This window comes from Primulina tabacum, chromosome 13 (assembly GCF_025594145.1).
Source record: "Primulina tabacum isolate GXHZ01 chromosome 13, ASM2559414v2, whole genome shotgun sequence".
Lineage (NCBI taxonomy): Eukaryota > Viridiplantae > Streptophyta > Magnoliopsida > Lamiales > Gesneriaceae > Primulina > Primulina tabacum.
Window position 1 is genome coordinate 35,338,914 of NC_134562.1, and position 14,007 is coordinate 35,352,920.

At 37.7% G+C, this 14,007-nt stretch overlaps 2 protein-coding genes and 1 long non-coding RNA gene across 6 annotated transcripts; 2 read left to right on the forward strand and 1 right to left on the reverse strand.

Moving 5' to 3' along the window:
* The first annotated feature begins 2,971 nt into the window (after nucleotides 1-2,971).
* LOC142522217 (lecithin-cholesterol acyltransferase-like 4) lies at nucleotides 2,972-8,166 on the forward strand. The gene is made up of 11 exons (XM_075625410.1): nucleotides 2,972-3,435; nucleotides 4,208-4,299; nucleotides 4,526-4,644; nucleotides 5,182-5,317; nucleotides 5,469-5,520; nucleotides 5,886-5,986; nucleotides 6,250-6,432; nucleotides 6,712-6,869; nucleotides 6,968-7,022; nucleotides 7,217-7,270; nucleotides 7,582-8,166. The coding sequence occupies exons 1-11, from the start codon at nucleotides 3,186-3,188 to the stop codon at nucleotides 7,999-8,001; spliced, it is 1,620 nt and encodes a 539-aa protein (XP_075481525.1). The 5' UTR covers nucleotides 2,972-3,185; the 3' UTR covers nucleotides 8,002-8,166.
* Nucleotides 8,167-8,593: 427 nt separating this feature from the next.
* LOC142521713 (protein NARROW LEAF 1-like) lies at nucleotides 8,594-12,325 on the reverse strand. 4 transcript variants are annotated; one of them, XM_075624860.1, is made up of 7 exons: nucleotides 12,048-12,325; nucleotides 11,881-11,949; nucleotides 10,794-11,291; nucleotides 10,505-10,648; nucleotides 10,033-10,273; nucleotides 9,340-9,840; nucleotides 8,594-9,220 (listed from the first exon to the last, which is right to left on the reverse strand). In XM_075624860.1, exons 3-7 carry the CDS (start codon nucleotides 11,277-11,279, stop codon nucleotides 8,793-8,795), a joined length of 1,800 nt encoding a protein of 599 aa, XP_075480975.1. In that variant the 5' UTR covers nucleotides 11,280-11,291; nucleotides 11,881-11,949; nucleotides 12,048-12,325; the 3' UTR covers nucleotides 8,594-8,792. The 4 variants fall into 4 exon arrangements, with proteins under 4 accessions (XP_075480975.1, XP_075480974.1, XP_075480972.1 ...); XM_075624859.1 differs by having other exon boundaries at nucleotides 11,932-12,325; XM_075624857.1 differs by lacking the exon at nucleotides 11,881-11,949 and having other exon boundaries at nucleotides 10,794-11,584; nucleotides 12,048-12,324.
* A 941-nt stretch (nucleotides 12,326-13,266) lies between these two features.
* On the forward strand, nucleotides 13,267-13,858 carry LOC142521715 (uncharacterized). The gene is made up of 2 exons (XR_012814369.1): nucleotides 13,267-13,342; nucleotides 13,511-13,858. It is a non-coding gene; the product is annotated as an uncharacterized LOC142521715 (long non-coding RNA).
* The last annotated feature ends 149 nt before the right edge of the window (nucleotides 13,859-14,007 follow it).

A 14,007-nucleotide genomic window follows, 5' to 3' on the forward strand; every position in this document is an offset into this window, starting at 1 on the left:
TCAACACCAACACAAAATTCACTACTTAAGAACCCATTCTCCAACCTACGATACATCCAAATTCTATCTGTGTTAGCCATTGAAGCCTTATTTAAAATCTATTATCAAAAACTGTACAATAATTATATACTACGTGTGAGGCCCAATAACTTATTCTAGGCCCAGCCCATTTCCATTTAATTAAATACCCAAACCCATTTGAGAAATCAGAATAACAGATCGCTCAAAAATCCAGAACTTTTCCCCAGCCTTGCTCGTCGCCTTCTTCGGTTTTCTGCCGTCTTCGCATAACGCCGCCAGCGGCCGGAATGTTGGCGTAGTAGGTTAGCAATCTTATTCCTCAGGTATATTAGCTACTTTCTTGCCATGAATTAGAAGTTATCGAGTTCGATCGGCCCTGTTTTCCGGCACTGTGCATGAGCTTCGATTTGGTTTTAGGTAAGCTTTTGGCTTCGAATTTTGGTTGTTCTTGGTGTATTAGTTTATACAAGTGAAGAATTGAGCTTTTTCCCCTAATTTCCAGCTAGGTTTCCGGCGTGAATAGTATTTTTCGGCGACTTTTTCCGACGAGCCATTTTCGCGAGATCACCATTGTGTGTTTAAGCTTCGTTTCTTGAGGTATTAAGCTTGGAATTTCAGAATTTGTATGGGTTTAATAGGCTGTCCGGAATTCGATTTTTAACCGAGCCGATTTAAATTGTTTTAGTCGTTTGGTATGCATTGTATTGAAGTGTATAGCGAATTTATATTGTAGGTTTTATCGTTGGACGAGTTTCATTCGATAGTCCTTAAGAATTTACCGTGGTATTGTAAGCTATAGTTGAGGTACGTTCAAACCTATATCATTATGACGCTTATATTGGCGTGTAAGAATATTCGGTGAATGTTGTTTGCTATTATGTGCTTTGAATGTTTAATCTGATGCATTCATGCATAAATTGTATTGGCATAACATATTGAGCCTTGACTCCTTTGACGGCTATTTATGTTGATTCTGTTGAGATATATTGAGTCATCAGAGGGACGAGTGGGTTAGGAGTAGCCACATTCCCAGATGACAGCTAGGGACGAGCGACTTAGCTACTCGCATTCCCGATGCTACGTGCATGGACGAGCAGCGATTTGATGCTGCATTCCTGGCACGGGTGGCCACTGTTACTGTTGATGATGCTATTCGTTTGGACTCCATTTGGTATCCGTTATTCTATTGTTACCATTCATGCATCGCATGTCATTGCATTTACTTGATATTATTACATGTCTTTTATATACGTCGTGATTTTACTGGTTTGTCGTACTGGGGTCCGACCCCTGTTTTCTTTTGATGTTGTGGTTGTTTTTGATGCCATAGCAGGTCATTCCAAGGGTTTTGACGCGTCTGGTGGAGCGTCAGCGAGTGGTACCCAGTAGTCAGTCGGTTGGTGTCAGAGTTCCCAGATATTTATATATATTATTCTGGTTTGATACATTTCCCAGGGAGATGCTCTGTGTAACTGTATGATGATGTTTTTATGTTGTTTTGGATTTTATTTGTGGTTATTGTGTCTAGTCCTGGCCAATGCAGCTGTAGGATGTTTGTTGGGTTGGTTGTGAAACTGATGTTATTTCCGAGCGTATATTGTTATTGTTGTGTTTTGAAATTTTTGGGATGTCCTACTTACGGGGAGGTCATGCCGAAATTTTCTGTAGGCCCTAATGAACGTTTTAAACTCGTTTTCGCTGTTTACACCATTAATCCTTGTTGTGTGGTAATTAAATATTAACTAAGTGCACGGGCCCTGACACTACGCTAACATTTTTAAAGAAAATATTACGCTAAAATTCATAAATAAACTACTACGCACAAATTAAATATTAAATTTTCTGTAAAGAAAACGCATAATAACCCGACGTGCGCGAAGATCTTAGCCGACCCTGTAAGATAACCAAGACCGAGGAAGAGAGCTGCTGGACGATCAAACCGAAGAGCAAATCTACTAAATTAATACGAAAAAAGTGTTAGTACAAGGTAAAAAAACCGAAACTGCGAAAATAATGATAGAGTTTCGCTACTACCATAGAAGAAAGGCCGGAAATTGCTGAAAAAAATTTTCGCGAACCTCGGTATATATAGAAACATAGCGACGGTTTAAAAAAAAAACCGTCGCCCATAGCGACGGTTTTTCCCAAACTGTCGCCGATGCGGATCGACGACGGTTTATGTACAACCGTCGCCACGAACGACGGTTTAGCGACGGTTGTACATAAACCGTCGCCGATATTGCGACGGCCTTCTATTTTACTGTCGAACTTGGCGACAGGTAAAAAATCCGTCGCCTAATATGGCGACGGGCTTCAATATAAACGTCGCCAAAGGCGACAGTCAAAAAACCTGTCGCAAAAACTGGCGACGGTTATTCTTCAACCGTCAATGATGGTTTTTATAAACCGTCGCTTAATTTATTCGACGACGGTACTTTTACCAACCGTCGCTATAATAACGACGGTTTTTCCTATTGGCGTCGCTAACACAACTGTTTTTTTGTAGTGACCAAGGACCACTATATACAGTGGCTGAGCTTTTTTTTTAATTATTATTTTTATTTTCTTTTTATAATATAATTTGATGAATGAATCACGTGCTTCTATTTTTTATTAACTTAAAGAGTTGAAATTAACTTTTAAATGCACGTGTGATAAGTTGATAGTATGCTATGTTCCTTGATTTTGTTTTTGTTTTTTTAAAGTTAGAGATGTATTTTGAAGCCCAAAAGAAAACAGGCCGGAAATGGCCCATCAACAGGATGGGTGTTTTTAAGGCTAGACTGCGTATATTTCTTGAATATTCAAATGGGGATTTTGATTTAGATTTTGGGCTTTTAGGTCCAAGAAAACTGGGTACATGCAGCCCAAGTGTAATGGTGTAACCGAACAGAAATAAGGGTAAAATCGTAATTGAAGATGCCACCAATTATGAAACATTGGTCAGCTGGTCTTAGCTTCAATTCGCTTCCCCAATCACCACTCGCCTCCGCCACAAAATCCCTCTCCGATCGCGGCTTGACCTAACCACCTTAAAGGAAAAACTCCCTAAATTTTAGTAATTCTTCAAAATCTGTTCGAGATCTCATGATCAATCGAGTCAAGGTTGGTTTGTTCTGAATAAATTAGGGAGGGGGGAGTATCACGATTTATTTTGACCGGCGATGGCGGTGTTGTTGGAGGACATAGTGAAGTCTGTGGAGCATTTTTTGAAGCTGATCAGTAAAAAGAGCCAGGAACAGTCCTACGTAGACCCCAATCTCGACCCTGTTCTCCTTGTTCCCGGTATAGCCGGTTCGATTCTCAACTCCGTCAATGATAAGACCGGCAAAAAAGAGCGGATCTGGGTTCGGATTCTGGCGGCCGATCACGAGTTTCGGGAGAAGCTCTGGTCTAAATTTGATCCTGCCACAGGTCCACTTTTCAATAACTTGCTCCTTTTGCAGCAGCCCTTGAATATTCATCGCGTTTAATGAAATATATCCACTTGATTGTTATCTTTTCGTTATCTATGGTTTTTTCCCCTATGCTTTGCTTGTTTTGATTTTAATTGTTTTTCCTTCAACTTGCTGTGAGTGCTTGGTATTTGTTGGTATTATTGCTATTGCTTGATAAATAATTTCTATGGACGAAACATTTGTCCCGTATGTTTTTATTTCACCCAGTTTATTATTTTTTTAATAACATTTACGACCTGAATATCCAACTGCGAGCAAAAACTTACTTGTGCGCGTTGTAAACTGTCTTTGTATTTAATTGCCTGTATTTGATCTCTTCTTACTGTACTAAAAAATGCCAAAACAATACGGAACTCATCCTTCTGAGACGCAATTGTTTAAAATTCCTGGAAAAAACATTTTGGGCTTGGTACTCGAGCTCGTTGGACCATTTAACTAGAGTCTGGATAGTGATTACTGACATGCTAAAACGGTAATTTAGATTGGAAGTTAATTAACAATAGATTAGCCATCGGTTATGCTGTTCACTATTCTAATTTGTTGTTTGCTAACTCAGATGATTTCTTGCCTGCCATGTATCTGTTAATCTTGTGTGGAATGCTTGATGGATTTTTCTAAAACATATTTTCCACTCTATATATATGTATACTTTTTCACAGCCTAATAAAGATGTGCTCTTTATTTAATCCTTGGAATATTTTTTAGTGCTAAGGTAATACTCGATACAGGTAGAGCTGTAACATTGGATCCTGACACCCATATTGAGGTTCCCGAAGACAGATATGGGCTTTATGCAATTGACACGTTAGACCCCGATATGGTGAGTCCTGCCTTGACTTTGTTCATCCGGTAGATTCATATTTACATGAATTCTCCTTTTTGAATATTGTACCAAGTTTCTGCCATCATTCAGTGAGTCATTCCTTAACTTTGTTTATCTGGTAGATTCATATTTACAGAGATTCTCCTATTTAAATATGGTACCAAGTTTCTGCAATCATTCAGTTACGTTGGACCTCTATTTGGTTTCTGCATTTCTTTTGCAGGTCATTGGTGGTGATTGTGTATATTATTTTCATGACATGATTGTTGAAATGCTCAAATGGGGCTACCAAGAGGGAACAACGCTTTTTGGGTTTGGATATGATTTCCGCCAAAGCAATCGGTAACTACCTGATTTTTTGGCTAAAATTTTTGGACTGATAGTGGATTTCTTGTATTCAAGAAAATGTAGATTTTCATCTATCTTACAGTCATTGTTGGTGTTACAAACTGAAATCCTTGGTTTCTCACTAGTTAAGATCCATTTAGCCGTAGACATGCAATTCGCTAGAGGTAAGTGCTGCTCCAACCTCCAATTTCCTGTTTTTGATGTAACTGTTGCTCAAATGTTCACTGAAATAGTCAATTTACTAAGGACATAAGTGAAAGATAAGTCCGAGACTCTTAATTTGCGATGATGTTCATATACCAGTTGGCTGATCGACCTTAACCTTTTAGACCTATTTAGTTGGTTGGTTGCGAATGGGTGGGTGATGTTGTTTCTCTCACTACCGATTTAAGAACCTACCTGGCCTGTTCCCCATTTTTTGTGGAGAAGCTTTATTTTTTACTTCCTTCTCACGAAAACCATGTAAATTTAATCTCAATTCCCTATTATATACTTTGACATAACTTTCTTCATTCTATTTCCATGTTCCAGGTTTCAGGGAACTCTGGGGCGGCTGGCAGCTAAACTTGAGTCAGTTTATACAGCATCTGGTGGAAGAAAAATAAACATAATAACTCATTCAATGGGTGGTCTTTTGATAAAGTGTTTTATGAGCCTGCATGTTGATGTAATGCCCCCACCCCCCCAAACTCTTGATCTGTTATTCCATTCTGCTTTCCATTTTCTTGACCTCAAATAGTTAGCACACCTGTATTTGTTCTTTTTTGTATGTTATCTTCTTTGCGACACAATCTCTGACTAAGTTCTCTGCGTTGTAGATATTTGAGAAGTATGTGAAAAATTGGATTGCAATAGCTGCACCATTTCGAGGTATGTTTCCCCTCTAACCATGGCTTTGGTGAATCACTGGGATAACTTTGTTTTCTGCAATTATCACTTGTATGCTAAGTAAACCTTTGTTGTGGAAGGGAATACTTTTTAATTTTCAACAAGTTCAGAAATGCGCGACTATTTGTTGCCTATATATGTCATTTATGTGGCAAAGGTGATGATAGCCATTGAATTTCTATATTGTTTTAAAGAGATCATAGTGTGCATTGTCTAATTTTTCTACCAGTTTGGTCTACATATGAACTCTTGAAGCAAGAATACTTGATCGTTTTAGATACTGATCTCGATATTGGACCTCCCAATAAAAGTTCTCTGATAAAATGCCCTTTTTAATATTTTAACAGGTGCGCCTGGATACATAGGCTCCGCATTATTGAATGGAACTTCATTTGTTCAAGGATGGGAACAGAATTTTTTTATTTCAAAATGGAGTATGCAGCAACTGGTATACTCTTCAATGCTAACTCCATCAATTTCTGTTTGTCGTGTTTCCTCTCATCCAACTTTCAACCCCTTCGGTGACAGTTAGGAAACCTCCTTGCCATATCTAACCCTTAAAATCTGACGTGAGAAATAATTTCAGTATGTTTAAGTTGGTCCCACTGCTTGAAATACTGAAAGGACTGCCTGAATTTGTTATCATAATTATTAAGGTTTTTCTTCTATTCTTTCCTCTTCAGATGATTAACTACTTTTGATTTGTTTCAGCTGCTTGAATGCCCATCAATATATGAATTGATGGCCTGTTTAGATTTTAAATGGGAACACGTTCCACTTCTTCAAATATGGAGAGAGAAATGTGATAGTGATGGAAATTATACTGTGAAGCTGGAGTCTTTTCCTCCTGTAGAAGCCGCATCTGTCTTTATGGAAGCTCTTTCTGGCAACAAGGTGAGCTATAAATCTTATTTTATATATACGAGGGACTGGAGGAATAGTGAATGTGTCTTCAGTCATAAGTAGTGAATTTCTGTGTGTAATATATCATGCAATGAGTATTTGATCGATGACTTAGGGAATTAATCTAGAGCTTCAATTGCTTGATAGTTTGTGTGTGATTACTTTTACCATCGTTGATGAAGTATATCTAACTGCTACTTTGGCATTTTTTTTCACACTGCATTATTTTTTATGTAATTTTTTTACGTAATTGATTATTTTTCTGTGCAGATAAATTACGATGGTGCTGATATTTCTTTAACTTTTAACATCGAGATTCTAAAATGGGCTAATAAGACACGCGAACTGTTGAGTTGCGCTGAGGTTCCTGATCACATTAAGTTCTACAATATTTATGGCACAAATTATGAGACACCTCATAGCGTTTGGTACTTGAAACTTTTTCCTTTTTCATTCTAATTTTTTATCTTGAACACGATAGGATGTAATATTTTACCTTATGCTCACATAGTTCATTATGTTGCAGTTATGGAAGTGAAGATGCCCCCGTCTCTGATCTGCGGCAATTACCTACTCTCCAAGTAAAATTCTTACGAGTCTTGTGACATACCAAGCATGAAGAGCACTTGGATATCTTTTATTTTATTTATTCAGTCTTCAGTATCCTTGATTTAAAATCAGCTATATATATCTATGCGTGTGATGTATGGTGTGGAACACCCTTGTGAAGATACCGATTCTTAGAGATTCAAATAATATTTTTGCAAACTTGCAGGCAAAGTATATCAATGTTGATGGTGATGGAACTGTTCCAATGGAATCTGCGAAGGTAAAAGTTTTTGCATGCAAGATTTGATTTCAAAACCACTGCTTAATGGTGTAAATTCGCAATCAGCGATATTGAGCAAAGAACTGCTGCAAAACTGCGTGCAGAATTTGGTCATTCATAGACTTCAAAATTTTGACAGCCCATAATCAGGAAACAATGCATGTTATTCCTCCTGTAGAGATTTATTTCTGCTTTTTCCTTGGTGGTTTATTAGTCCATTGATTATGCTCGACATTAACTGTTGTTTCTTCAACTATATAAATCCGACGTCACGATAACTTGGGTGTTGCCCGTGACTCCCCTTCTTACAGGCAGATGGGCTTCGGGCAGAAGCAAGAATTGGAGTCCATGGAGACCACCGAGGAATCATTTGTGACCGTCATGTGTTCAGAATTGTCAAACATTGGCTGAAAGCAGATCACGATCCTTTCTACAATCCAATTAACGATTATGTAATTCTACCAACTGCTTTGGACATGGAATGCCACAAAATAAAAGGGTTACAAGTCACTTCTCTCAAAGAGGAATGGGAAATTATCGGCGACGACCAATATCTTAAAGAAGAGTCGGCGGAGAGAAAGCCTTTGGTGGGTTCGGTCTGCGTCTCGCGAATGGGAGGTGGTGAATCTTTGCAGGAAGAGGCTTGTGCCACCATTATAGTTCAAAATCAAGAGGGTGGTAAAAAGCACGTGGAGCTCAACGCTGTTTCTATCTCCACGAATGCTGCATAAAAACCTTGTGTAAATCGATGCTTCTGTAAATATGTTTATGCAGTCCATGTGCCAATTGTCTGTATATTAAACTAATATTGTTTGCTATCATACATAACATGGTGTACAAGAATGGTATATATATTGTAAATACGAAACAGTAATAGTTCTCTGGCTTTTCATTTACTCTTCAGTTACCATCGCTGTTCGGCCTTTGCAATAACTGTCGAGAAAAAACAATGTGCGTTCTGTTGTAGTCGCTGTATAGGGAGAAATCAGACCCAAGTCAAAATTAATCGTGCAAATTTTTTACTACGAATTAATTATGCTTTTTTTTATCTATTTAAATTGAGTTTTAAGATAATTATTAGTTATAATTAAGTGTAGCCATTTATCTATTTTAGCATCTAAATATGCATTCTAACACCTAGTAATAATTATTATTTTTCAAAAAATAATTATATCTGTAATAATCAATACTCATATAAAGTATAAACTAACAGAATAATCCTTATTATTAGCTTATTTTTTATGCTGAAAACAGAGAAAAAAAATTAGAACTGATTGTAGATAAATATTTATATGGACCAAAACGATTAACAAATGCATAACATGTTCAAAATTCATTATTGTCATTCATACAAACCGCATCTTTTTTAGAAATAATACTTGGTAAGGTAACAACCTTGAAACAAAATATGGGTAAAAGAATAACATTATTTCCAACATGAGGCATGGTTCCAAAAACGTCATGAAATAAAGAAAGACTTGGATAATATCAAGATGGAATGAAGCGTTTTTAACTTGAAATTTTAGTGCCCACCCACAGAATTTGATTGCTTCCTTCGCTTTGGTTCTGGTTCATCTAACTTCAGAGAAGCAGAAATTTTACCTTCGGACTTGTTTTTCAAGACAGAAAGGTTCCCCAGTCCAACCACGTTTCCACTTCCAAGATTTGGATATGCCAAAGATTTACATGAAAAGCTCGGCATGAACTGGTGCTCTATACTGGGAGGAACTACATCACAACCACCCTCGATACGAAACTCATCATGGCTGCAAGGTGGCAGCAACTCCAGACCAGAACAGACATTGGCAGAGGCTCGTTGCACAATACTTGGAACAAAGTTCTCTTCTGATTTATCTTTTGAGGTAGCAGTAATCCACTCGAGCGATGCAGATTCTCTGAGAGCAGAATGAAATCCTGTTGCAGAAGCATTTCTCTGCTTCCGTAATGCAGCTATTTAAAGGGAAAAAAAGGAGCAAAATATCAAAGAAGCACAGTGAAGATTTTAGAAACAGAATAAAAGATATTTTGATGACAGTGGATTGAATTTTACTTCAATTCAAAACACGAACCTTGAAGCCCTTCTGGGCTTGTGATCAGATCAAGTTCAAGAAGATCAAGAAGACGTCCTAAATCAACTCCACTGGTCCAATTCTCCGGAGGTTGGCCAGCCTTCAATTTCAACCGGCCTCTATTGGCTGTCCCGCCCCAAATGATCCCTACAGGCTGGTGTTTCTCCCCATTCTGACCTATCAATAAGATAAGGCTTCCACTGTCGCCTTCAAGGTCAAAAGACTGTTGATTCTCGCCTACAATGAGAAAATCTGTGAAAAAACACATTTCTTTTTCATCATTGTATTCTAAAGCATAAGCCACTATAGTCCCAGTTGTCAAGCCAGAGCTTCTTCCAACTTTCACCACCTGCCTCCCAACTACACTCTCTATAGGGGACTGCAAATCTATTATGTGGACATCAGCAATTTCACCTGCACCTTTAACCAGTGTCGTAATGTTTGCCATGTTAAAATCCTCGGCAAAAGGAATAAAAGCCCCATCTGCTCGAACAAATGTTTCTGCACGGGGTCACAAGGTTGTGTTCAGGATGTACAAGGATCAGAATATGATTAGAAATCCCCAATACCATGATTATTTGAATAGAGGTCCGTTCAGAAGAATGGTATAGAAAAACAAGAAACTAGCTCCTTTGGTATTATTACGGGTCATTGGTAAATGGAAATTACAATCCTAGGCTGGGATAAGTATACCTAGATTTGTTCCAGCAAAAGTGCCGTACCAAAGATCATCAGATACAAATGACGTAGCCCTTTCCACAGCACCTAAATACACCCCAGGACCAAGACTTGGTGGCAATGGATGAAACATTTTCTGGCTTGGGTAATCAAGATCAACAGCCACATGCCGATTAGTGAGAAAACCAACCTCCCTATTTCCTGTCCGACTTTTGACAATAGCACCTAATGTTCCGTAAGTTTCTTGGCTTGCAACCTAAAATGCACACAAGATAGATTGTGAAGAACTAGAAATAAGATGGAGAAAGAAAACCAAGAATTCTAATGAGGAAGAGGACTGCCCACCCAATATGATACAACATATTTTGAATTTCACATATGTGATGATATTGAACCAAAAAAGTACCATATTTGAACCCAGCGGCATATGCGAGATTTGACAATAAATCTGAGAAACAAAGAATAATAAGATAGTAAAATTCATTGCCTGGGAACCAGATCCAATCCATGGATCACTTCCACCGAAGCCATCTACAAGTTCTGTGTACAGTTGTTCCTTTGGAGGGGCTGCTGGTGCTCCATAGTAAGAGAATTCAACAACATCAACATCACACCAAACACCTCCAGGTCCCTGCAAATTCAATTCACCGGATACAATTTTTACAGATGAAAACAGGATATGTTTTTAAACAAGGTGCTCAACCAAACGAATTCACGAAAATGTAATATCCAGAAATACCAAAGATTGACAACATAAGAAGCAGTTGATGTAAAACCTCGAGAGCAGCAGGTAGACAATGGGCAGGGCTGAGCCACTGCCTGTGAACTTTTCTGGCAACAAAGACAAGTATAGCCGGTATATCAGTCAGCGCACCCCTTCTAATCCGAAAACCAATTGCTGTTCCAAGACTAAAGCACCGTAAAAATTTGCTATGAAATGCCCTGATTGTCATCAGTTCAAGCAAGGTGGTAGCCCGCAAGCCAGTTGGCCATCGACCAGGTAGAACTCCCTTCTGAAGATTCCCAAAGTAGAGCAATCTGACTTCAGCAGCGTCGGTTAACCTATTGGGAGCCGGCCATGAAAAGTAAGCAGCATTGTTCTCAGATAGCTGACAACCTGTTGCAAAGGCTTGCGACCGAGCTGGACTCGCTTCAGTAAGATTGAGATTGTTGCAGTAATTCCTTTCCAAATCGAAAGCTGATTCCTCAGATTTTGCAGAACCAGAATGATGAGCTCTCAAAACCATTCTAGCCCGATCCATGCCTCAGCTTTCCTATCGGCGGTATACAGAAAACTCAATCAGAAACTTTTCAAAAAATAAAAATAAAAAAAAAATCAATCAGAAAAAATGCCAGAAAGTATAGAAGCCAACCATAAATGAGAAAAACAACAGGAATACAGGATGATCAGAATTTCAAAAACAAGAATTTAGAAATAGCAAAACCCTTGGCCAAGCCCAGATCTTGATAGTTCATGAAGGTGGTGTGCTACAATTAAATGTGTTTCCCATTTCCTCCAAGAGGGAACTACACAACCCCGTCACTTCAAGAAATCAAATAGAACCTCCTGCAAGGTAACTGATGATCGGTAAAGCCGGGAAAAGGGTTAGCAGATTCACTTTAAGAGTCACACACAGACAATTTCCCACTTCTTCCAGTTTAAAGAACTCGTTTTTGTGACTGAAATAACAACTGGAAGCTAATAAGCAAAGGGTATGTTCATGAAACCACGAACCAACTGTTATTTCACAAACCCCATAATTCCAATGAACATAAATATAACAGCAAAGATTGAAACAGTAAAAGAAATTACGAAAAAAAAAGGGCAACTTTTCCGTTGAGAACTGTAGAATCAGAACCTACTTTAAAACAGCAGGAGAAAATATTCCATAGAATGAGGATTTTCGCGCTCACAGAAACATCATTAGACTCCTGAAAGCCACACGTATATCTGAAGTTAATCGATACTCGAACTGAAATTCGACCAATAAAAAAGGCCGTGTCATTACTGAAAGTGGATCAACGCTAACCTGTCAGAAACTCTTAACATAGATTTTCTTCACAAGCACAATCCGCCAAAAATAATCAATTTATTAAAAGAATGAATGAGCGAGCACTCATCAGAAAATTAATACGGACATCCTTCTAGGCAATCATGAGGAAGCTAATATCTCCGCCAGAGAGTTCGTTTTCAATGTTCTGCGGTGAAAGAGATGGCAGGGAAATATTGCTTCTCTATTTGTAAAAGCAGGCTGATATTTGAAAATATTTATACGGTATTTTAGTAAACTAGAATCAGTGACGTATTGATATTGGTGGCCTATGATTTTCAATCATTTGAGTCCATTGACAGATAGTGCCAGAGATCAATCGGATGCAATGGCAATTGACGAGATTAATAATTCAAGAAAGAGACTTATTATATGATAAAACATGTTGCTGTTAATTTTTATTAGTGTATTATATATAAAATTACCCTTTCTCCCACTGCTCTTTTCAGCAGCCCTCCTTATCTACAGGAGATGAGCAAGATTTCGATTAAATCGAATTAATCGATTGAATCGAGCCAATTCGAAAATTCGGTTCGGTTATTTCGGAAATTCGGTTTTCAAATTAAAAAAATTTGGTTATATCGATTAATTTGGTTCGGTTACGGTTTTCAAAATTTTGAAATCGACAATATAATACATATTATTATTTAATAAATTTTTATTATTTATCAATTTTTATATATATTTTAATTTTTAATTTTAAAATCGATATAATATGTGTTAATTGTGTTTAAACAAAATTTATACATTTGTGATGTGTTTGATTCTATGTTTTTATGCATTTGTGTATATTGTAGTGTTCAAGAAAAATTACATATATAATTAAATTTAAATCACAATTTTTTTAAAAAAACTAATCGGTTAATTAATCACCGACCGAATTAACCGATTTTAATTCGGTTCGATTTTCATCGGTTATGAAAATTAATTCGGTCGGTTCGGTTATGACTAAATATTTCGGTACGGTTCGGTTCGGTTCGGTTCGGTTCGGTTATGACTAAATATTTCGGTACGGTTCGGTTCGGTTCGATCGGTAACCGAACAGACCGAATACTCACACCTACCTACCTCTTTACATTATTATATATATTTCTTTTCCCCACAATTATCATTTGACGGAGAGATCAAATGATGGGCGCACGCTTCTTTCTTTCCATTTAAAAAAAGTTCAAAACTAAGACATGTATACAATAACCTCCATTGGTAACTAAAGTCTAGGCTGAAAAGATGCCACCTTTTTTCTTGGACTCCATTGATATAATTATAGCCTATAGGTATCTGGGGTGATACCCCATGACTAGGTTCGTTGGAGAGGTTAAGTTGAGACACTCTCTTATCATTTTTCTAACGGTCTCTTTCGTGATTTCGGACCTAGAATAAATTCGAGATATGCGTTTGGACTAGCGTTACCTGCCGGAACCGAACCCTAAATTTTTAGTGAGTATAACAGGGGATTAGGGACTCATGTGATTTTTCTCCCATCCAAAAGCCGCACTTGTGCCCAATAAAAAACTCATTTTCTGAACTGTCGGTTCCTCCTAGCTTTTAACACAACACGCCCTCTTTTCAAGCATTTTATTTGTGCACGAAAATGGTATCACAGCGAAAGATTTGATCCTTACAAAATTAAGAGAGAGTGTGATTGGAATAGTAAAGATGATGTGAGATATTTGACTGTAAGAGAAAGGAAATAAAGCGATGTAAGTTCATCATATTTTCCATGCATGATTCGAGTGTTAATGATTGTGGTCTTCGTAGCAATAATTTTTCTTGAGGCAATTCTCAAGGGAGGGACACAATGGGGGGCTGTTGCTGTCATCGTCCTTTCATTTCATTATCTTCTCGGACTGTAATCACAACGATACATACAAATTATGCATCTAATTTATTCATTTTATCACATAAATATTGCTGTGGAAATTTTAATAGGGAAAATGGT

Coding starts and splice junctions, on each gene's coding strand:
- LOC142522217 (XM_075625410.1), top strand. CDS start 3,186: ATGGCGGTGTTGTTGGAGGACATAGTGAAGTCTGTGGAGCATTTTTTG. Junction 5,987..6,249: donor AATGGAGTATGCAGCAACTG/GTATACTCTTCA, acceptor GATTTGTTTCAG/CTGCTTGAATGCCCATCAAT. Junction 7,271..7,581: donor TTCCAATGGAATCTGCGAAG/GTAAAAGTTTTT, acceptor CCCTTCTTACAG/GCAGATGGGCTTCGGGCAGA.
- LOC142521713 (XM_075624860.1), bottom strand. CDS start 11,279: ATGGATCGGGCTAGAATGGTTTTGAGAGCTCATCATTCTGGTTCTGCA. Junction 10,649..10,793: donor GTCTACCTGCTGCTCTCGAG/GTTTTACATCAA, acceptor TTGAATTTGCAG/GGACCTGGAGGTGTTTGGTG. Junction 10,274..10,504: donor GGATTGGATCTGGTTCCCAG/GCAATGAATTTT, acceptor TGTGCATTTTAG/GTTGCAAGCCAAGAAACTTA.